This window comes from Meriones unguiculatus, chromosome X, assembly GCF_030254825.1.
Source record: "Meriones unguiculatus strain TT.TT164.6M chromosome X, Bangor_MerUng_6.1, whole genome shotgun sequence".
Taxonomy (NCBI): domain Eukaryota; kingdom Metazoa; phylum Chordata; class Mammalia; order Rodentia; family Muridae; genus Meriones; species Meriones unguiculatus.
This window is the reverse complement of record NC_083369.1, coordinates 129,957,604-129,980,071: the sequence shown is the minus strand read 5'-3', so window position 1 is coordinate 129,980,071 and position 22,468 is coordinate 129,957,604. Positions and strand designations below refer to the sequence as shown.

The 22,468-nt window shown below is 37.9% G+C and overlaps 1 protein-coding gene across 4 annotated transcripts in view; it reads left to right on the top strand.

The window, feature by feature from the left end:
- Mid1 (midline 1) overlaps window positions 1-22,468 on the top strand; it is a 427,052-nt gene that overhangs the window by 373,872 nt on the left and 30,712 nt on the right. For all 4 annotated transcript variants that reach the window (XM_060374282.1, XM_060374283.1, XM_060374280.1 and 1 more), the window contains exons 4-6: window positions 8,051-8,158; window positions 12,672-12,820; window positions 21,024-21,151. In XM_060374282.1, the coding sequence (XP_060230265.1) occupies window positions 8,051-8,158; window positions 12,672-12,820; window positions 21,024-21,151 (385 nt within the window). The remainder of the gene's footprint in view (window positions 1-8,050; window positions 8,159-12,671; window positions 12,821-21,023; window positions 21,152-22,468) is intronic.

Below are 22,468 nucleotides of genomic sequence, written 5' to 3'. Positions count from 1 at the left end.
CACCATATACATACTTGCTCAGCCATATTTATTGCTATAGTATTTACAATAGCCAAGATATACAATCAGCCTATAGTTGCATTTACAGATGAATGGGTTAAAAAATATTTTGCATACACTTGGTGGAATTTTATTCAGCCATAAAAATAAAAAGGCCTTAACATTTGTAGGAAAGTGGATGGGCATGGAGATCATAAAAGTGAGTTAAATAAATCAGCCTCAGAAGACCCATTGCATTATGCAATGGATAGACATTAACATGTGATTTAAAAACAAATAAAAGATCACTACCTAAAAGAAAAATAAATAAATAAAATTGCACATTAGTTCACTTTTACCTATGAGAAATGGCCAGACATTGCCTCCTCATTGATGCTCATTTCTTAGAATTCCATGTAATATTTCTAAAGGGTTTAATGGCACACTTGTGTGAAAATTAATGATGTTTATACTCTGTGCCATACATCTCATTTAGCAGTTAAATACAAGTCGAAATAGTGAGTTCTAAGAAAAAAATAGAGGCCATTTACAGACTGCTAAAGAACATTCCACAGACATATAGCGTGATTTTCAGTGTGTCTCTGTAATTAAATCCCTTTAATGTTTATACGTTTGACAAGGAAAAAAAACGTCAACTTTACCCCACCCTTTCTGTGAAATTTTATAACACTATTAGACCATAAAACTTAACAGTAGGACTTTTTACTGGGAACTGGTAACAAGCTGCTCTGAAAAGAAAAAAAAATTAACCCATTTATGTTATCATTGACTAATGCAAGAAATTGCATGTATTACCATTAAAAAAGGAGATCTCCATGCTGACAGTTGATATGGAAGTCTAACCAATTATCAGTGTGAGGCTGGTATTAATGCAGAAGGGAAATCCTCAGTACTGAACTTGACATTTGGTCCAAGGGTCTTAAGTATTAGGACTGACTTTTACACTTCAGTTTTCAACTTTCTAATTTCAATGAGACTGTAAATGATGGTCTATGAAGCAGTAAGATGACACTTTGAATGGGAAAAATTGTTCAGCAAGTCCTTTCTGTTGTGCCTTGATTATGTAATTTCCCTTCCTAGTCTACCCTCTCAGCTACCAAAATACTTAGGACAATTGCAAAGTCACAAAACAGGTGGAGCCTATTCTCAATATTTACTGTAACTCTGTCCTTCCTTCCTTCCTTCCTTCCTTCCTTCCTTCCTTCCTTCCTTCCTTCCTTCCTTCCTTCCTTCCCTTCCCTTCCCTTCCCTTCCCTTCCCTTCCCTTCCCCTCCCCTCCTTTCTTTCTTCCTTTCTTTCTTCCTTTCTTTTCTTCAGTTTCTTCATACAGTTTACTCACTTTGTATCCCAGCTGTAGCCTCCTTCCCCATCCCATTCCAATCCCACACTCCCTTCCTCTTTTTCTCCTATGCTCCTCCCCCAGTTCACTGATATATGAGGTCCTTGTCCACTTCCATCTGACCCTAGTCTATCAGCTCTCATCAGGACTGGCTACATTGTCTTCCTCTGTGGCCTGGTAAGGCTGCTCTCCCCCTTTAGGAGGAAGTGATCAAAGAGCCAGCCACTTAGTTCATGTCAGAGACAGTCCCTGTTCCCCTTACAAGGGAACCAACTTAGAAACTGAGCTACTATGGGCTACCTCTGTGCAGGAGTTTTTGGTTATCTCCATGCATGGTCCACGGTTGGAGTATCAGTCTTTGGAAAGACCCCTGTGCCCTGATTTTTTGGCTCTTTTCCTCTCCTTGTGGAGCTCCTGTCCCCTCCAGGTTTTTCTATCTCCCCTTTCTTTCATAAGATTCCCTGCACTCTGCCCAAAGTTCTCAGCATCTGCTTTGATATCCTGCTGGACAGAGTCTTCCAGAGGCCCTCTGTGCAGGCTCCAGTCCTGTTCCCTGTTTTCACCTTCTTCTGATGTCCATCCTATTTCCCTTTTTGAATGAAGATTGAGCATCTTACCCAAGGTCTTCCTTTTTTCTCTCATGCCACATGACCACTCAGTTTCCCAGTGCTGTCACTGTTACACACACACACACACACACACACACACACACAAACAAAAAAGAATATAATTTTAATCAAATACTGAAATAACTCATCTTGTAGATTCCATTTTCCTTATTTTTTTAAAAGAACAAAGGCTATAAACTAAGTGGCTGTTGTGAGACTATCCGACTACTAGGTGCTTCAGTTAGAGTAAGTTAAGCCCCAAGCTAGAGCCTTCCATATTGTCTCCATCTAATTGTTACTTCAAATCTAAAGCTGGCATAGAGTATTAGCACCATATCCCACCTCAGATTTGTACACACTGAGTAGCACACTTTTTTCAATGCTCTCTGTGAATGGAAAGAACTGACCCAAAGTTAAGGATTACAAATAAAATGTTGCATACAAAATTGGCAGCTATTAGGGAAGGGCTGATGTAACTTGTCAGGAGGTTAGCCTACTGGATGCAGTCAGGAGAACCTCTAAACACCCTGTCTATGTCTTTTGCCTAGTTCCTTTCCCTTCCTCTTGATTTGTAAAAGGATTCTCTTCTAAGCAATAAAATGGACACTCTTTTCAGGCATGTTTTATCACATTACTCTGTCTAAGTTCTTTCCTATAAATGTCCTGATCTTAAAATCTAAATCTGAATGACCTGTTTCATATGTGAACTTTGAAATAACCTTGGCTTGGTCCTTCTTATAACCCGTCATATATGTAGCAATTGGAATGCTACCTGGTGCCACGCAGAAGCCCAGGAGCCATTTATTTTTTTATTTTTTATTGTTTAATATAATTTTTATTTATTACAATTTATTGAACTTTGCATCCCAGCTGTAGCCCCACCCTCATCCTCTCCTATTCCCGCCCTCTCTTCCTCCCTCATCTCCTCCTATGCCCCTTCCCCAGTCCACTGATAGGGGAGGACCTCCTCCCCTTCTATCTGACCCTAGCCTGTCAGGTCTCATCAGGACTGTCTTTCATAGTCTTCCTCTGTGCCCTGGTAAGGCTGCTCTGCCATCAGGGGGAGATGATCAAAGAGCCAGCTCCTGAGTTCATGTCAGAGACAGCCCCGGTTCCCCTTACTTGGGAGCCCATTTGGAGACTGAGCTGCTATGGGCTACATCTGTGCAGGGGTTCTAGGTTATCTCTATGCATGTTCCTTGGTTTGAGTATCAGTCTCAGAAAATATTTTTTGCCCACATTTTTTGGTTCTGTTGTTCACCTTATGGAGCTCCAAAACCTTTCAAGTCTTTCTGTCTTCCCCTTTTTTCATAAGATTCCCTGCAGTCTGCCTAAAGTTTGGCTATGAGTCTCAGCATAGGTTTTGATACCCTGCTAGGTAGAGTCTTTCAGAGGCCCTCTGTGGTAGGCTCCTGTCTTATTCCTCATTTTCACCTTCTTCCGATATCTATCCCATTTGCCTTTCTGAATGGGACTGAGCATCTTTCCCAGAGTCCTCCTTCTTGCTTAGTTTCATTAGGTGTACAGGTTTTAGTATGATTATCCTATATTATATGTCTAAAATCCACTTATAAGTAAGTGTATACCATGTGTATCTTTCTGCTTCTGGGATACCTCACTCAGGATAATCTTTTCTAGTTCTGACCATTTGCCTGGAAATTACACGATTTCCCTTTTTTAAATTGCTGAATAGTAGTCAATTGTCTAAATGTACCACAATTTTTGTATCCATTCATCCATTGAGGAACATCTGGGTTGTTTCCAGATTCTGCCTATTACAAATAAAACTGCTATGAACAATCGTTGAGCAAATGTCCTTGTTGTGTACTTGAGCATCTTTTGGATATATGCCTAGGAGTGCTATAGATGGATCTTGAAGTAGTACTATTCCTAATTGTCTGAGAAAGCACCAGATTGATTTCCAAAGTGGTTGTACAAGTTTACATTCACACCAGCAATGGAGGAAGGTTCCCTTTTCACCACATCCTCTTCAGCATTTGTTGTCACTTGAGTTTTTCAGCTCTTTTTTTTTTTTTTTTAATTTTTTTTTTATTTCTTTATTTTACATATGAGTGCTCTATTTTGCATATACATCTGCATGACAGAAGAGGGCACCGAATCTCATTATAGATGGTTGTAAGCCACCATTTGGTTGCTGGGAATTGAACTCAGGACCTCCGGAAGAGCAGACAGTGCTCTTAACCTCTGAGCCATCTCTCCAGCCCCGTCACTTGAGTTTTTGATCTTAGCCATTCTGATAGGTGTAAGGTGAAATCACAGGGTCATTTTGTTTTGCATTTCCCTGATGTCTAAGGATGTTGAGCATTCATTTAAGTGTTTTTCTGCCATTTGGTATTCCTTTGTTGAGAATTCTCTCTTTAGCTCTGTACCCTATTTTTAAGTTGGATTACTTAATTTTTTGCTGTTTAGCTTCTTGAATTCTTTATATATTCTGAATATTAGACCTCTGTCAGATATAGGGTTGGTGAAGATCCTTTCCCAATTGTAAGCTGTGGTTTTGTTCTGATGACAGTGTCCTTTGTTTTGCAGAAGCTTTTCAGTTTCATGAGGTCCCATTTATTGATTGTTGATCTTAGAGCGTGTTCTGTTGGTGTTCTGTTCAGGAAGTTGTCTAGGAGCCACTTTTGAATGAATGAATGAGTGAAGTGATGGCTGAATAAATACATGTTTGAATGTGGTTATTACAAAGTTGAAGTGGCAGTTGTGTTCTAAGCAGAGTTCGGACTTCAGCCAGCCAGCATGACATTGGCAATGTCACTTGATGCTTCAGATAACAAATTGGGGTCTTTTTGGAGGAAAAATACATACTTGGTTTTTAGACTTGAGATTGTCTCTAACTTGAGAGAAATTAATTGAAGCATGTTAGAACTAGTACTAAAGAATGAAAGCAAACCATGGGGAAGAGATAATGGCTGTCAAGAGGAAAAAGACAAAGTTGTGATTCTAGATGTAGAGATTTATATGCTAAGCACATGGGAAAGGTTCAAGGACAGATAAGGCCAAACCAGCTGTGGTTCTTGATTTCAAGAGCTATCTTGATGTTTACTTGTCAACATACTTGAGAACAGTTCCAGTAGGAGGCAGACATGGGACAGACCTGATTTTAAACTATATTTATATTTTCCTTGAATAATTGATCTGTAGTAATATTTTTTCCAACAAACCAAAGGCTTTGAAGATCTAATCCACCATTTCAAAATGATCCAAATACAAGCTGTCCCATTTATCTGTATCCCACACGTAACTGTAGATTGGGGACAACAAAAGAGATTGATGACAGAATAGTTGAAGTACATGTCAAGGAAAGAAGATTTAGGAAATGTTTTTGCATGTTCAGACAGCTCCATATAGAACACTTTCATCAGCTACAATGATTTCTTTATCAAAACATATGGATCAGAAATTAGAACTAAAATCACACCCAGGACCTGCTCCTTTCCAAACCAAACATGTGAACTAGAAACATGTGATGACATTTGGCACCTTCACACTTAAAAGAAATAAAATGCTATCAGAGCATTAGGTTTGGTTTTTTTTTCCAGTAACATGATATAGTAAAACTGTGAAAAACTTCATTGTAGTGAAATAATTTCATAAATGTAAGATGTTATCAACTTCTTTTATTCTGCCTATAGGAATATATGAATGCTACAGTTAAGAAAACTTTGTTACTGTATGAAAGCAGAAAGAAAAGATTCAAAATTTCTGGTTTTAAAAAAAAGCTCTGCCTGCATTCTTTTGTAGCCCATGGCATCTCAGTCTTCAAGTGGGTTCCCTCGTAATGGGAACAGGGGCTGTCTCTGACATGAACTCCATGGCTGGCTCTTTGATCACCTTTTCCTGGTCAGGGAGCAGCCTTACCATGCCACATAGGAAGACAGTGCACCCAGTCCTGATGAGACTTGATAGGCTTGGGTTAGAGGAACTGGGAAGGATCAGTGGACTGGGGGAAGGGCATTGCAGGAAATGAGGGAGAGAGGGCGGGATTGGGAGGAGATGAGGGAGGGTGCTATAAAAAATGAATAAACTGTAATTAATAAAAAATAAATAAATTTTTAAAAAGAAAGAAAATGTGACCTAAAATTGATACAGCATGTTTCCAAATTTCTGGAAATATAGTTTTGAGTCAATGATGATTGTAGTATCAGGTTTTTCAGAATATTTTTAGGTCAGCAAAGTAGATCTCAGTCCATTTTTTTAATTTAGTGTAGTCAGCCAATCTATCATAAAAATGAAATCTGAACATTTGAACTATATACTACTATGTAACTGTGGGATGCTAATTGCAATAACTCAAATTTAGATGTATCTTGAAGGAGAAATGGATCTATTAAGAGGCAACATAGCAATGAAGCTTCTGGCTTAGAATTCTGGATAACAGTAACGTTGATAAAAACAGAGCAAGGATCAAGTGTCACCACAGTCATGGTAGAAGTGGAAGGTGAGATACTGAGCATGACCAAGATGGAAGATTATGATTAACCAACTTGGCAATGTTCTTGCAAAGAAGTACAAAGGACCTAGGAGAAGGTTTTGAAACCTCACTAAATTTTGGCCAAGAAAAGAATCTTAATCATTGCTGCATTCCAGACATCTCACTTCCTCTATCATAATATGTTCCTGTCATCAACATGTACCCTCTCTGCTCATAGCTTAGTTGTAATCAGTTACTAAATTATGTTGAAATGAAAAGAAAAACAGTAAGACTTTGATTGAGAGTAAGTTTTAAGTAAATATTTCAATAGAAAACTAAATTTTCTTAGAAAGCCTCTAAGGCAACTAGAAATGATGACATAAAAGAGTGGTAAGAGAAATTGAACCCACTGTATATCTTCCCTGAATTATCAGCCTGCCTTCTACATTCTGTAGCTTTCAGTCAGTGCTTTCATTTGTCTTTGTTTATTAGACATTTAGGGAGTACTTCTGTACTCGCTAACATTTAACATAGGACACAGTGTCTCATGGTTTATTATAACTGGCTAGTGACCATTTCTTTCTCAATAAAATGTCTGTGTCATCTTTCTGTAGCATTTGTTAATGATCAAGAATAAAATTCAAGGAATCCTGGGCCTCTTGAAATGGAACATAATTTCTGTAAGCCATGATGACTTGATGTTTATCCTATACTAACAGTACTACTTTGAGTTTATCACATTCATAAAGAATGAAATCATCCTAGCTTGTTACCCAAATCAAAAGAACTTATAGCTGGGCCTTTTATTCTTTTGTGAGATGTGCTAGAATCATCATTGCATTGTCATCCTGTGAACCTTTACAGCCTCTCTTGTGGATGTTATCTCTATCTCCTACAGCTGGGATTTTTGGGTTTCTTTCAGTGAACAAGCATTTCAGTTTGCTCATGACGAAGTGAAAATAGCATGTATGCACTGTGTCTCAAGTAAAGTTGCCAAGAGTGAGCTAATTGTAACACTATATCCCATAAAATGAATCTCAAACTTTTAAACACAAGTTTCTCTGCATTGATTCACCTTTTGATGAAGATGGTGTGCTTTTATTTGTACAACCTCTGTGTCTATATATATCAGGAATAAGATTTAAAATTGGTCATAAGATTAATAAACCATCAAGCCTCCATTTTGTGATTTTATATCTTACAGGGAATAAGCACAAACTTAAATATTTAAGACAGAGCAAATCAATATATAATGTAAACTGCCACATTGTTTCTGGGAAATTTCTCTAAAAGATAATGAGAATAATTTGTTATGAATAAAGTAATAAGATTAAGTTGTTTTATGTTTATTTTTTCAATTTTACCAGAAAAAGAATTACTAACAGGTTTCATCTCACATGTCAGTTTCAAATTAGTTGATAATGGCAACATATATTCATGTTAGGAAAGGTTCTAAGGTTAAGACTGGCTTAGCAGAAAGAGTTTTATAACTGGATTGTGTTTTCTAAGGATACAGGTTAGGCAGGCATGTAAGACCTATATTTGCCCTGCTTCCAAATAGTAGGAAGAAGAATTAAAATTTGAGTTTTATGTTTAGAGATTACTAGAAGTATATCAGTCTGCGCTGACAATATCATTTAACTGAATGACATTTTATTCATCCTGTAGGTCAATGCATCACGTCAAGAAGCCAAATTGACAGAAGAATGTGATCTTCTCATTGAAATTATTCAGCAAAGACGGCAGATTATTGGAACAAAGATTAAAGAAGGCAAGGTATGTTATCCTGGGCAGAAATTTTTTATATTTTCTACCTGGAGAATACATACTCTCTCATACATATTTCCAGCTTTGAAAATATAAAATCACTCTCTCTGCATTTGCCATAATTTCTTCTTAAGTATCTGCCTTAGTCCATTTTGTGTTGCTTTAGTGGAATGCCTGACATAGAGTAGTGAAGAAAGAAAAGAGGATTTGGCCCATAGTTCAGGTGGTTAAAATTTTCAAACAGCACGGCACCAAATTTGATAAGTGCCCCTGGCTGTATTACTGCAGTGAGTGTCCAGCCAGAATCTGTTGAGGATACATTTTCCCCTTCATTCTCCATTTGAACTCATCTCTTATTCCTGATATATTCTTGTTTCTCAGATGCCTAGTTTCCTGAAATATAGCCATTGTTAATTGTTAGTATGAACAAGGAAGGCAATCACATGATTGCATTCAGGGATCAATACTCTTCATAGCCATATAAATTTCTTTTGCAATTTTCCTGTTTTTAATGTTAAATTGAGAACTTACAGTTGTGTATATTATTGGATGCAATATTATTATGCTATTGTTTATGAATACAACGTATTCTACATCAAGCTAAATAACATATTCATCACCTTAAATACTCATTTTTGTGGTTATAATTTTTTAAATTTAATGCTCTCTTAATTTTAAATGGACACTAGTTTACATCTGGCATGCTTATTAATCTGTACAATGTATATCAAACTTAAAAAAATCTGTTTAATTGGCTGTGTACACTTCTCATAGCTGTTATAAATTACCAAAACTTGGTAGCCTGGAACCCTCTTATTGATTATTTTAGCATTCTGGAATTCAGAAGTCTAAAAAGCAGTCTTACTAGATTAAAGGCTGTATAGGTTCATGCAATGCTGGTAAGCTATTCCTTGCTTTTTCAAGTTTGTGTAGGCAAGCCATGGTCCTTGGGTCACAACTACTTCGTTATAGCCCTCTACCTTCTATTACTACCCTCCCCATATACTTGTCTAACATGAACCTTCCTGTCTCTTTTTTATAAAGACCTTAGAGATTACTTGGAAATCATCCACATAATCCTGAACAATCTTAACTCCTGAAGATCCTTAACCTAGACAGCTACAAAACTTCTTTTGTTTGGAAGGTATAATTTTTGAAGTTTCCCCAAGGTACAGATGTGGACCTCACTGATAACCTGTATTCAGAATTTAATCTTAACTTCATCTTAACTCCCCAGCAAGCATGCTCACCGTTACATAGGTGTAGCTTGAATTTCTTGGCATGAGAGTTCCCTTCATGAGCTAGAGGACAGTAGTAAAAGATATTTCCTTTTTATTCTTTGTATCACTTTTTATATATAAAGGATAAGATATATCCTTTTTATTCTTTGTATCACTCACTCCACTACAAACATACACTATTAATAAAAAATAGAACAAAATGGTTCAGAATGAAATAAAAGAAGTATTTCCGCAGAGCAGAAATGGAACAAAAATACAATATCACAATTGGGGCTCAAAGTACAGGTTTGGTCAAGAAAATGCAAGTACAGTTGCAGTTCCAACTCCTGTGGCTGCAAACACTCTTGAAGTTTTGTAGGTAGGATCTAGAATTGCTTTGAATCTAATGGAGGGCAGTAACAGGCTCGTGCCTTAGTTCCACGAACTTTAGAAGGCTTCTCATTTTTTTAAAAAATTCAGGAAAACATTATTGCCAATGTCTGCCTGGCAAAAAATCTTTTGGCAAACTTCTGTTCTGGGGTTCTGGAACAAGTCAGTGGTTATGTGGGCTCTGTGCCCACTCATTCTGCCATCACACAAGAAAGGTGCCTCAGAGATATAGAGATAAGACAGGATTCCAGAATGCTGAACCCGAGGGCCAGGTTAAGTGAAGGCAACTGTTGTAAAACCATTATAGTAGACTGAGTAAGGGAGAGCAAGGAGTTATCTTCAGCTTCTTTTCCTTAAAACTCAAATGCTAAGCTCAGTTCCAAAGCAAACAAAAAATCTTCAGTTTCTAAAACTACAGCCAACAAAATCGACAGCATTATCTTACTCTAAGTGAGATTAGTTTTGCAAGAAAATAAACCACAGACTTGAAAAGAGACAGTTCAGAGATTAGAAATCACATTTACATTTATTTTAAAAGAGCAAGAAACATGTGAAACCACAGGCAAAAAGAACTGAAAGAAGAAACATGTCAATAGGAATGCAATAAATGAGCAGTTTTGCTGGTAAACTTATAGACAATTATGTGACAAAAAAACAGCTACAGAATAAATTGGGAAACTGAGTTTTGGCCTCCACCTGGAGAATTCTTAAATGTAGGAAGGGAAAAAAGAGTATGAGTGATATTTGAGCATGACAGATGTCCATGGACTCAATGATTAAGCGAGATTAATATTTTAAATGCTAGTCCTGACCATCACCTGGCGATTTAAAAACATTCATTGCTTGTTACAATGCAAATTACTGCTGCTCTGCCAATTACAGCTCATTAACTAGAATATTGGAGGATGTGCCCAGACATCTAGAGTTTTCCTTTGAAAGATCCCAGCTGATTCTTTTACATACAGTGTTTGAGAATCTCTGATGCCACTGTATACTGACCTATAATTAAAAGAAATCCTTAAATGTTTCTCTCTAGAACATACTGGTAGTTTCACAGGATCCTCTTGTTTTTCTTTTGCTTCAATATATGCACAGTTTAGGATGCTTTTATTTCTTTCTTGTCCTGGCATGTCATTTATAATTTCCAGTATCCTGACAGAAAAAGCAGAAAAATATGAAACTGAAGAGCAGTCATTGTCACTTGTGTAATACATATGGTCTCTTCTTCCCATAAGCAAAAGGATAAGAAAGTAGCATGAAATGAATCCAGAACAATAGTTTGACTTCATTTTCTTTTATTAAAATTGTCAGCTTGATAATGTAATTTATTCTTTATGTTATATGATAAATATCCTAGTCATTTGGTTTATGGTAAGGACTATTAACTTATTTTTCTCTCTGGAATTTTCTTTCTCTGGCAGTTTCTAATGGATGTGTTCTAACATCCTGAATTAGACTGGATGCCTGCCTTCTCCTTGCCTCTATTTATAACGTTGCCAGAAGCTCTGTTCTATTTGGTGTAAAATAGTGTTATTTATTCAACTAAGGTACACAGTTATCCTAGTAAGGACAATAAGAAATAATGAATTTTTACCATGCTTGACAAGGCCACATACTTTTAACTTCCAAGACTGGACATTTCATTCTAACTCATTATTTTCATGGATTCTTTTCAGCCTTCCCTAAAATCTTGGGCCCACCACCTTTCAACTCAGATGTAGTTTCCTTTGTTTGTTGTAGTACATACTTGGAATCGGACATTCCCTAGAGTCCTACAGATCTGACATCTCTTTCCTTCCTTTGCTTCAAGATTAGAGTTGTCATGGAATGATAATGATGACTTGGGAGAAAGCAGAAATTTCTTGAAGTTAGAAGGAATTCTGGAGGGAGTCTGAGCCTGCCTTGTAAGACAGATTAACCAGGCATCCTTCTTACCCTTTTACTCAAGGCTATTTTCCATTCCGGAATTATCAGAAAGCCAGCCAAAACCTGTCCCCTGTGGGAGCAGTAGGCATGAGGTGATTCCAATTACTGGTCTAATTTTAACTTGGCTTTTGGCCGGAGGGGATCAGCTCACAGCATATTTCAAACACCAGAGCCATGGTCAAGTGGGTTACCTTAGACTTATCTTAGCCTGACCAAGAGGTTATGGTCAATTATGTTTGAGGGTCGTTTTCAAGCAAGACAGAATCAGGAACTGGAATGGTGGTTGTTAAACAAATATGTGTTTTATCCCAAATGGGAAATGCTTATCAAAATAGTTATTACTTATCAAGTGAACACAAAGTGCCTGGAAATGACGTTCACAGTGAGAGGAAATGGCCCAGCTGTGCTTTTTTTGGCTTTCTCTCACCAGCTCAATAAGAAAAATATTAATCAATGAGAAAAATGTTCCCTTTCAGTTAACTTAATAAACAAGTTTTGTGTAGCATGGAAAATAGGAATATCTAATGCTTTCTGCCACAACTTTATTATATAGATTACAAGAAGTGTTTTAGAAAAATATATTTTTACTTAAGCCTCAAATTTACACCTACAAAAATGCTTTATTTTCCTAATGGCACAGCTGAAAACCTTAGATGGAGAAAGTTCCAGGGTTGCCTAAGGTCTTGGAGTAATTATGTGGAATAGTAGAGGGAAGAAGTTCAGTGACCCTTTGTCACTTGCCGCTGGACAACACCTTTTTTCCCCATCAACAAGGAAGTAATTAGCAATGCAGTATTTCCTCATAAAACAAATTACCAATGCTTCTGCAAGGAGATAAAGTTTAAGTCCCATAAGTGAGCCTTCCAGATTTCAACATTTCTCTGCTTAGACATAACAGAATGTAAATCTTGGAAGAGTCCAGCTTTGTGCCATTTCACAAGTATGCCTAGTGTGTAACCATGACTATCATGCTTCTTTTGTTCTAGGTGATGAGACTCCGCAAACTAGCTCAGCAGATTGCAAACTGTAAACAGTGCATTGAAAGGTCTGCATCACTCATTTCCCAAGCAGAACACTCTCTGAAGGAGAATGACCATGCCCGTTTTCTACAGACAGCAAAGAATATCACTGAGAGGTGAGTGCAGGGGTGGTTGGGACATTTTCAGGATACTGATTGCTTGTGTCTGGTTGTGACTGACTGGCCTTGCTCTCAAACTCACATTGTTTTCATTTCAAGGTTGAGAACCAGAGAGAATAGAAGCTTTTGCTCTTTTGCTCCAGCTAAGGATACTTCCCTTTTGACATAACAAAACCCTTTCCATAACAGCATAGAGTTCAAGGTCTTTGTATTAACAGTTCACCTGTTACAATAAAACCAACCATTTTCTGTGTGGAGGTGTTGCGGTGGTCATGGGATCAGTAAAGACAGCATTTGTTGTGATTCTCAAACTTGATCTTATCATATCCTTGTTAACAAAGAATGGAAATGCAGACAAAACACATAAAAGGAAATTTTATCTTGCATGGTTCATTTGTCTAAAGGAAACAACTGCACAGGTGTTGTTCTCTGTTAGTCTTGTTTTTTTACTAGGCTGAGAAGGTTGACATTACCTGAAAAGGCCAAGGCTGATTCACTAGAAAGAGAAAGGTCAAACAGCCAACCTCCCACTACCTTATTTGAAAATACCTCCCCTGCACAGATGTAGCCCAGAGCAGTTCAGAGTCCAATTGGGTTACATAGTAATGTGAAGAGGGACTGCCTCTGACATAATCTGATTGGCCTGCTCTTTGATCACCTCCCGCTGGGGGGGGGGGGGAGCAGCCTTACCAGGCCATAGTAGAGGACAATGCAGCCACTTTTGAAGTGAACTGATAGACTAAGATCAGAAAGGAGAGGAGAACCTCCCCTATCAGTGGACTTGGGGAGTGGCATGCAAGCAGAGGGAGGAGGGAGTGTGGAATTGGGAGGGGAGGAGGGAGGGGCTTATGGGGGATGCAGAATGAATAAAGTGTAATTGATGAAAAATTAAAACAAAACAAAAAAGAAAGAAAGAAAATACCTTCTATTCCCGAGGCGGGAAACAAAAAACAGCGTTACTTATATAGTCAGTTCAGCAGTACAATGGGTGAAGATGAGCCTTCTCATGGTACATTTATATGTTTAATATAGAAATTACTCATTGCCCTGTTCATGGACCCATTTAATAAACCTAGTGGATCCAAAGAGAAGGCATGTCTGTATACAACAGTGCCAAATAAATGACATTTCTAGGCAACACCAAATATCTTGACTTTCCATTTATTCTGATTTTCAAGTGCCTTTTATGCAAAACCATAACATAATTGTATCATTAAAAGAACCCAAAGAACTCATTCATCCTGGCTTTTATTCGAGAGTAGAGACCATAGTTCTGTTACAGAAAGTAAATTATTTTCAGGTTTTAAGGGATCTATCACAGTTACTCACTGCTGCCTGGGTAGCTCTGCTTTAGCCACAGGGAGCTAGTGGGTGTGGCTGTGTGCCAATGAAACCATTCACAGTACAAGCTGCAGGTGTTCCTTTACCAATCCATTGGCCTTAGAGGGGAAACATTCTCACTACCTTAAGATTTGAATTTCTTCAAAGAAGGAGAAAGGAAACTAACACTTACAGGTGCTTGCTTGAGTCAGACACCCAGACACCATTTTCACTGTTCTTTAAGAATATATAGTGTTTTCATAACCCTGGTCTCTTATTGGTCAGCCCTCTTCACTGTTTTGTGCTCATATTTGAGAAAAAGTCCCTTTACAGGTAGTTAGCTACTTATCTCCCATGAAGGACATGGATAACTGCTGGCCTTTAAATGTTCTCCTCTCTATAGCAAGAGAAGCAGATTTCTTTCCTCATGGCTACTAGATTTCAAATGTCTGCTTTGTACTTTTCATCTGAACCATGTCTGTTTTCTTACTTTTTATTCTCACATTAAACACACAAACGCCTTATCTACCACTGCTTTCCATTGCATACAATACACTCTAAAGATGGTTTACACACATGTTAGAGATTCCCCACTGGGGTCTGACAGTCCATTTCTCTATGAATTGGGGCATATCCAGATTAAACAACTGCTGTAAATTTCCTCAGCAATCCTTACAAATTCAACTGAATGTGGCTTGAATAGATTTGCATCTAACTGACAGGGGAAAGGGCCAGTTAATAGTTACAGCAGGAAGAGACTTGTATTTGAAGGATAGCACAAGCACCTAAATGTGTATACACATGCACACTGATCCCTCTTTGATCTGGTGAGCAGGTCTTGTCCCATTATCTCATCTTGTAATGTGAGCATATCATCAAGAATGGAAGGGTGACTGCCATTCCTGTTTCCATTAAAAAAAAAAAAAAGTGCTCTTCTCAAGTAAGAATACAGAATATCTGTAAAAATTCACTAGAAGACCTTTGTTTCTGTTTTTGCTCTCTCATCTCTTTTGTGACTCAGGATAGAGTAAAAGGGGACTGAGCTAGGGCAAGAAATTGGGAGATCAAGATTCAAATCCCAGCATAGCCACTTTGCTCAGAGATGTCATTTCTGTAGCATTGCTTGACTGTATCTATCCTTGACTTGTGATTATCTTTGAAGCAACTGGGATTATTACAGGTTTTTACAAACATGGGGATGAGTGAATTTTGTACCAACAGCTAGATATTCTGATGGATCTCTTACCCATGTCAGTTCCATCATGGGGGAGCAATTTTCTGTTTGGAAAATGTGCTTGTGGCAGCTATCCATATAAAAAAAAATGCTGAAAACTCCTCAGAATAGATCTTTTCCATCACAGACATTCTGTAAGTGCAGCCTGAGTGGATATTTTAAGCCTTCGTGTTTCAGTTTCAACCCTTTTTTTTGCCTTTTCCATTGTACTGTTAACTTGCTTCTATTCCGCGACCTCTCAGTTAAAATGCAGTATGACTTCTGAGTTGTATCTTATAATCCATCCACCTTGGGTTTTGACACCTAAACATTTGACATCACTTCTACTCAAAACGTGAAACCCAGAACACCCTTTCAGTACTGCAGACATGCTTAAAGTAAGAATGTGTCAATAAAATCATTCACAAAAGAAGCTGGCATTTTCTTCTATAGACTGAATCAGAATTGCAACAACTTTTTTCTTTCAAATAAGAGGTATTTAAATAAATTTATAGCAGAGTGGGAGCCCTAATCTTTACATTGTAAGAGATGCATATCCTTTGGAATCAACTGTTTGGCTCTGTCCTAATTGTTTAATAATCATGAATAGAATCAGGGGTTCTCATTAACATGTATCTGTCCAGTTTTGTTTATTTACTTCAAGTATGCAGGAACCCTAGGCATGTGTTCAGAATGCTAGCCTCAGCATACTGTAAACTATATACAAAATACAAAATTATTCCTATAAAATAGTATATTTTATTTTTTATATTAATTAGAGTTTATTCAATTTGTATCCTAGCTGTAGCCCCTCCCTTATTCCCTCCCAATCCCACCCTACCTCCCTCAACTCCTCCCATGCCCCTCCCCAAGTCCACTGATAGGGGAGGTCCTCCTATTAGGACCAAATAAAACGATGATGCACAGAGCAGATTTTATATGAAAGAGGTTTATTATATGGAGATGAAGAGAAAGAGAAGGAGAGAGTGAGACATGATAAAGGGAAGAGAGGGGGCACCCTGACAGAGAAAGGGGAGAGGGTAAGAGATGATAGGGCAAGAGAGACAAAGTGGTGGGTTGAACCTCTTAAGGAGCAATAAAACCATGCCTGCCAGGTGTGGCTACAAATTATGACATCATAGGTTGCTAAGCAACCCAGAAGTAGGCTGCCTAAATACTAACACCTTCTCCCTTTCCATCTGACTCTAGCCTATCAGCTCTATTAGGACTGGCTGTATTGTCTTCCTCTGTAGCCTGGTAAGGCTGCTCTCCATTCAGGGGGAGAATAGAATTGTTATAAACATAAAATAAATACAGAAATAAAAACAGTCCAGCTCTTGCCACAACGGTGAATAGGTAATAAGCTCCCTCCTTTCCGCCAAGTATGGTGTGTTAACACTGGTCTTAAGCCGCCACTGGTGTCAGTACATAGTGACCTTTTGAGCAGTTTATTAAATGAGAGAAAGTATTTACTAAATCCAGGCATAAGAAACTTCATGCACTCTTTCCCAGGAATCTTATAATATCTTTTTTATTTGTTTTTCCTTAATCAGTTAGTTAGTTAATTTGCTTTACATCCCTTCCAAAGTTTCCCTTCCCTTCTTTCCTCCCAGTCATTCTCCCCCCCCCCAATCTCACCTCCCTCATCCATCCACTCCTCCTCCCTTTCTCTTCAGAAAAGGGGAGGCCTTCCATGAATGACAATCAGTCCTGGCATATCAAGTTGTGGTAGCACTAGGCACATCATCTCCAATTGCAGCCCTGTAGGAGAAATGAGTCCAAAAAGCAGGCAACACAGTCAAAAGCAGACCTTGGTCCCAATGTTAGGAATTCCATGTGAAGAAACAAACTGAACAACTCTTATATATGTGCAGAGGGTCTACTTCAGTCCCATGCATGCATACCTGGTTGGCAGTTCAGTCTCTGTGAACCCCTTTGGAGCCAGGATGAGTTTATTCTGTAGGGTTTTTGTGGTGTCTTTGACCCCTCTGGTTCCTACAATTCTTACTTTTCAACAGGATTCCTTTTCAACAGGATTCCTCAAGTTCTGCCTAATGTTTGGCTGTAGGTCTCTGCATCTGTTTCCATTAGTTTCTGGGTGAAGCCTCTCTGATGGCTATGCTAGGCTCTTATCTGCAAGTATAGCCAAATGTTCTTAACACTTGTCAGGGTGGGCTCCCTCTCATGGTAAGTGTCTCAAGCTGGACCCTTCTCATTGGTTGGCCATTTCTCAATTTTTGCTCCATCTTTACTCCTGTATATCTAATGGGCAAGATAAATTCTAGTTCGAAGGTTTTGTGTCTGAGTTGGTGTTCCAGTCCCTTAATTGGGAGTCTTGCCAGGTCACAGAAGATGGCTGTTTCAGGCTGCATATCCCTCTTTGCTAAGAGTCACCTCATAGATTCCTGGGAGTTTCCATTTCCCTAGATTTCTAGCTCATACCAGAGATGAACCTCCCTATCCATTCCAGTTATCTCTTCCAGTACTCCCTCCCTCTGTCCTCCCCAAACTGATCCTTCCTATTTCCATCTCCCACTCCCATCCCCATCCAGTGCACCCACCCCCCTCTACCCACAATGTCTATTCTAAAATTACTTTTAATAGCAAATTGTCTTTATCAAGAGAAGGCTAATTAAATTCCTTGGGAACAAAATGAATTTTCAGATCACCTAAAAGTTTCTGTACTTTGAGGTGATCTCTTCATTCCTTACCAGCACAAACAGTTCCAGGATTTTCTAAAAAAAAAAAAAAAAAGTCAAGATTGGCAACTTCTTTGGAGAAATGTTCCTTGGTTCTAAGAGTCAGAGCATATCCCATGTGTGGGCTTTGAAATGCTGTCTGTAGGGTGTTGATAATTTAATAGATGTTATAACCGCACTACATTTCCATGGCCAAATGCGTTTGGGAAATCTTGAGCTGACCAAAGTTAAACACATACACATTTTGTTTCTGTGGTACCTCAATGTGTTTGACCATGGCAGTGTGTGGTGTTTGGCAAAAGACTGTGAACAGCATCTCTCTAGACATGTCTGCCCTCTGGAATACTGGCATTATGTGACTACCAAGTGAGTATTCTGCAGATTAAAGACACTAAAGCAGAAACACATACATAAGAGTAATGGACAACCCTTCTACACACACACACACACACACACACACACAGAGAGAGAGAGAGAGAGAGAGAGAGAGAGAGAGAGAGAGAGAGAGAGGGAGAGGGAGAGGAGACAGAAAGAATAAAGCAAAGAAGAAAGAAGCCTAGCACTAACTGCCCTGTTGGATGTTGGCAGTATAAAAAAACAGAAGATGGGCAACAAGGATTTTGGGATATAAAAACATGCCCTAAAATGTTGAATTTGGCAGATTTCCCTTTACCTGTCTTTCCAGTTGATGATTTGAAATTGTAGCCAAAGATAAGCATCTTTCCTTCCACCAAGGGAAGAAAACCTGTAGGTGTTAAAAGCTGCAGTAATCTCCAAAGATTTCTTTTGTCAGTCTTTGCCTCCCAGGCTAGATATTATCTTCCTTCTCTGGCCTACTCAAAGTTCCCACTGTCAAAATAGTGGGAGCGTTTACTATGTCATTTGACAAAAACACATTTTATTTATTGTTTGTTGACCCAAGAAACAGTACAAATTTGAAAATATAATCTGTTTTGGATGTACCTGAACAAAGAGGCTTCTGCCTCTAAAAAGAGAAATAATAAAGACAGATTGTCTGTTTTCAGAGTAGTCTCATCAATTGACACGAGACTTGGGCTTCAAAAGTGACTAAGAAAAAGGCTTCCTACAAGCTTGATTCAGTTCTTCCAATTGAAGACTATGAACTAGAACTCATAGAAGGGATTTTTTGTAATTATTATTTTGAAATATTTTTGAGGCATCCAAAGGGCACTAAAGTGTATCTTCTAAGTTTTCTGCATTGATGTGAATATTGTGGGCCCTTTGGTATATAACAGACTTTGTGAGCTTCATGAATATTTGTTAAAGGTACAGTTTATTTAGCATCCATCCCTTTATCCACCCAGCTATATTAGCTATTGCTAGTTTCAATAATTAATGTCATATTTACTCAATCAAACCATAAAATGCTATTTTTCAAAGAGTCCTTGTGAGCTGAACAGGAGGTGACATTACATTGTCTACAATCTTTTTTACACTTGAATATTTCATTTATCGAACTTACATTGCCTTAGACTTTCTTCCCATTGTCAATATTATTAGGACATTGCAGTTTAAAAGTCTCCTTTGTTCCCTAGATAACATTGAACTTTTGCCAGAGATACAGCTAGAGAAACTGTATTTGCATCATTTTGCATGTTTATTCTTTTCATTATTGTGAAATTCACAGAGTAAAATTAACTGGTTAAAGAATACAATTTAATAGCTATGCCTATTCTGGATATTTCATATGATTCATGACCTTTTTGTCCACCTTTTTGTAATATGATGTTTGCATGGTTCATCCATATTTTAACATGTGTAAATACTCCATTCCTTTTTGTGGCTGTATCCTACTTCTATTACATGGATAGATGCCTAGCCAGGGTAAAGGGTCTTTGTGAAAATCCAACACTTTAAGAGTTATTAGAAGACACAAGAGATGCTGTAATGCTTAGAGTAACACTGGTATCAAACTTTTCTCATAAGATGGAGTTCACACCTGAAGTCCTCTTGATGGTTGCCAGCTAGCTCTGAGATCTCATGCAACTGATTATCAATGTTCTTTATAAAAAATAAGTAACTAAATTTATATCTAAGCCATTAAATTTTTTTTATTGCAAAAAAAGAAATCAGTATCCTAATGTTTATGGAACTTAAAAAAAAAACATGAAATGCAACAAGATAAATCTAGCATCATTTTTCTGTGCTAAGAACTAGAATTCTTCAAGTAGATCTAGAAACCAAAGATAGAATTTACTAGAATGTTCTTCTGCTAGTAACTGAAATTTCCAGATCACTGCAAGAGCACATAGGGGACAAACACGTATACCTTTCTTTATAGTTTATAGATGAGCGCTCGCCAGAAAACCTGAGTGTGGAGAAGAAATTGTGTGCCTACTGGGGAAATTTGTGAGAAAGCTTATGAATATATTCCATGGCATCTGCTGGGGGGGGGGGGAAGTGAATATAAGGAGAATGAAAGAAAACTAGACAAATCCTCCTTTTTAATGTTTATTTTAGAGAGAGGCTAGTAATTGATTAAGCTAATCCAATATCTAAAAACATTCTTTTTTAATCTTCACTTTGCCTTTTATGCAGTTTGAAATTTTAGAGACTCTGCTTTGAAGTAGAGCACGGGCGAGTCTGAAAGGAACAAACAGTTTCCCAGACAGATGTGTGAAGAAATGCCTACAGCGATATGCTTCTTGCTGGGGTTAGATGTGACTGTACCAGGCTATAAATATGCAGGAACATGAAATATGAATATTCGTTTGCCTCCATGAGGAATTTTTTTCCAATAGCATAAAAGAAAGGGAAGACACTGTGTTGTTTCTCCCAATTCCTTTGCTTTTTCTTTAAGTTTGCTTTGTGTTATTGCATTATGCCATTAAGAGATGCTACTTTTAAAATACCTAATACTTTTTTTCCTTTTTATTTCTCATTCCTTTACAATGATGATAAAAGCCACCTTGACATTTCTCAAAATGTTGTTTTCTTTAAATTACAGAGTCTCCATGGCAACTGCATCCTCCCAGGTACTAATTCCTGAAATCAACCTCAATGACACATTTGACACCTTTGCCTTAGATTTTTCCCGGGAGAAAAAACTGCTAGAATGTCTGGATTACCTTACAGGTATTGTCTTATTATCTCTTATGTTCCCTCTAGTATAGCACATATTCACTTTGCCATTGGATCAATTGTTTTCTAAAAACCACACATGTGCTTCAGTCTTTGAAATGCTATATATTAGTCCCATAAATGATTAATATACTCTCTGTATTTTTAACCTAAATAACATAGAACCTAAATATAAATTGGTACAAGAAAATAAAGAAAATCCTGATTGCTAAACGTGTCCACACCACCATTTTCCTCACTCTCAACATGAATATGATCAAATAAATAGCACATGTGGCCATCAAAGAGATACATAAAGTTTCATGGATATTTTTCACCATGTTAGAGAGTCATCTGACTTTTGTAGTGCATTAATGGTGAGAAAACAAAAGCCACACAGATAGCTGTCCACCTATACCTCTCTAGTTATTTGTATTTGTGATCTTATCCAAGTTGTCACAATATCAAATTTTGGTAAAGCATTATAATATTCATTTTAGAATTGGTAAATTCTAGCCATCAAGCTGAAGGTCAGATAGAAAAGGAGTGAGCACAATTAAGATCTGGCTCAGTTATGAATGTACTGTGTAGACCTCACACTTTCTAGTAAAAAACTGAATTTCATGTTGCTCTCGGAAACATCACATAAATCCCTTTGCAATTCCAGATGCCATATTTCAACCCTAAACTCTCTACATGGCTTTCCTCTCCCTTTCTCTTTCCATCGTCAGTCTTTCCCTCTCTTCTTCTGTTCCACGTCTTCCTTCCTTTCTTTTTGGCTTAAAAAATGAGGAAAAGAAACAGGATGAAAAGAAAAATTGGTGCGACTCATACTCCCAGGAGTAAATCTAAATCTTTCCTTTGCTATTAGCCTTTGCAGCAGGAACTAGGCTCAACAATTGGTAGAATGAATGAGGACCATTTAGACAAAGTCACTTGTGTTAGCCAAACTCACCAGGACCTGTGACTTCAGGAAAGCACCATGTACACAGTGAAGCCAGATGTGTCCTGTACTTAGGACATAACGCCTTCTAAAAACCACATCCTTAACTGAGCATGGTTTCAGTTCCTCAACTCCTAGCCAGTATGTACATGTTTGTGGGAGAGTGGTTGGGGAAGGTGGAGCCAAAGAGAAGGATTATTGTATAGCATTTGTTTTTATATTGTGTGGATAGAAAGCAAGTAGTTATATACTCCATGCTTTTTTTTTTCCTTGTGAGAACCCCAGCTGCCCATTTTAGCCTTTATTCTGCATTTGCAAGCAGAGTGAGTTAGCCCACAACACATCTCCCTATCTTGTAGAGTTCTTTCTTTCAAATATATGGTTTCTAC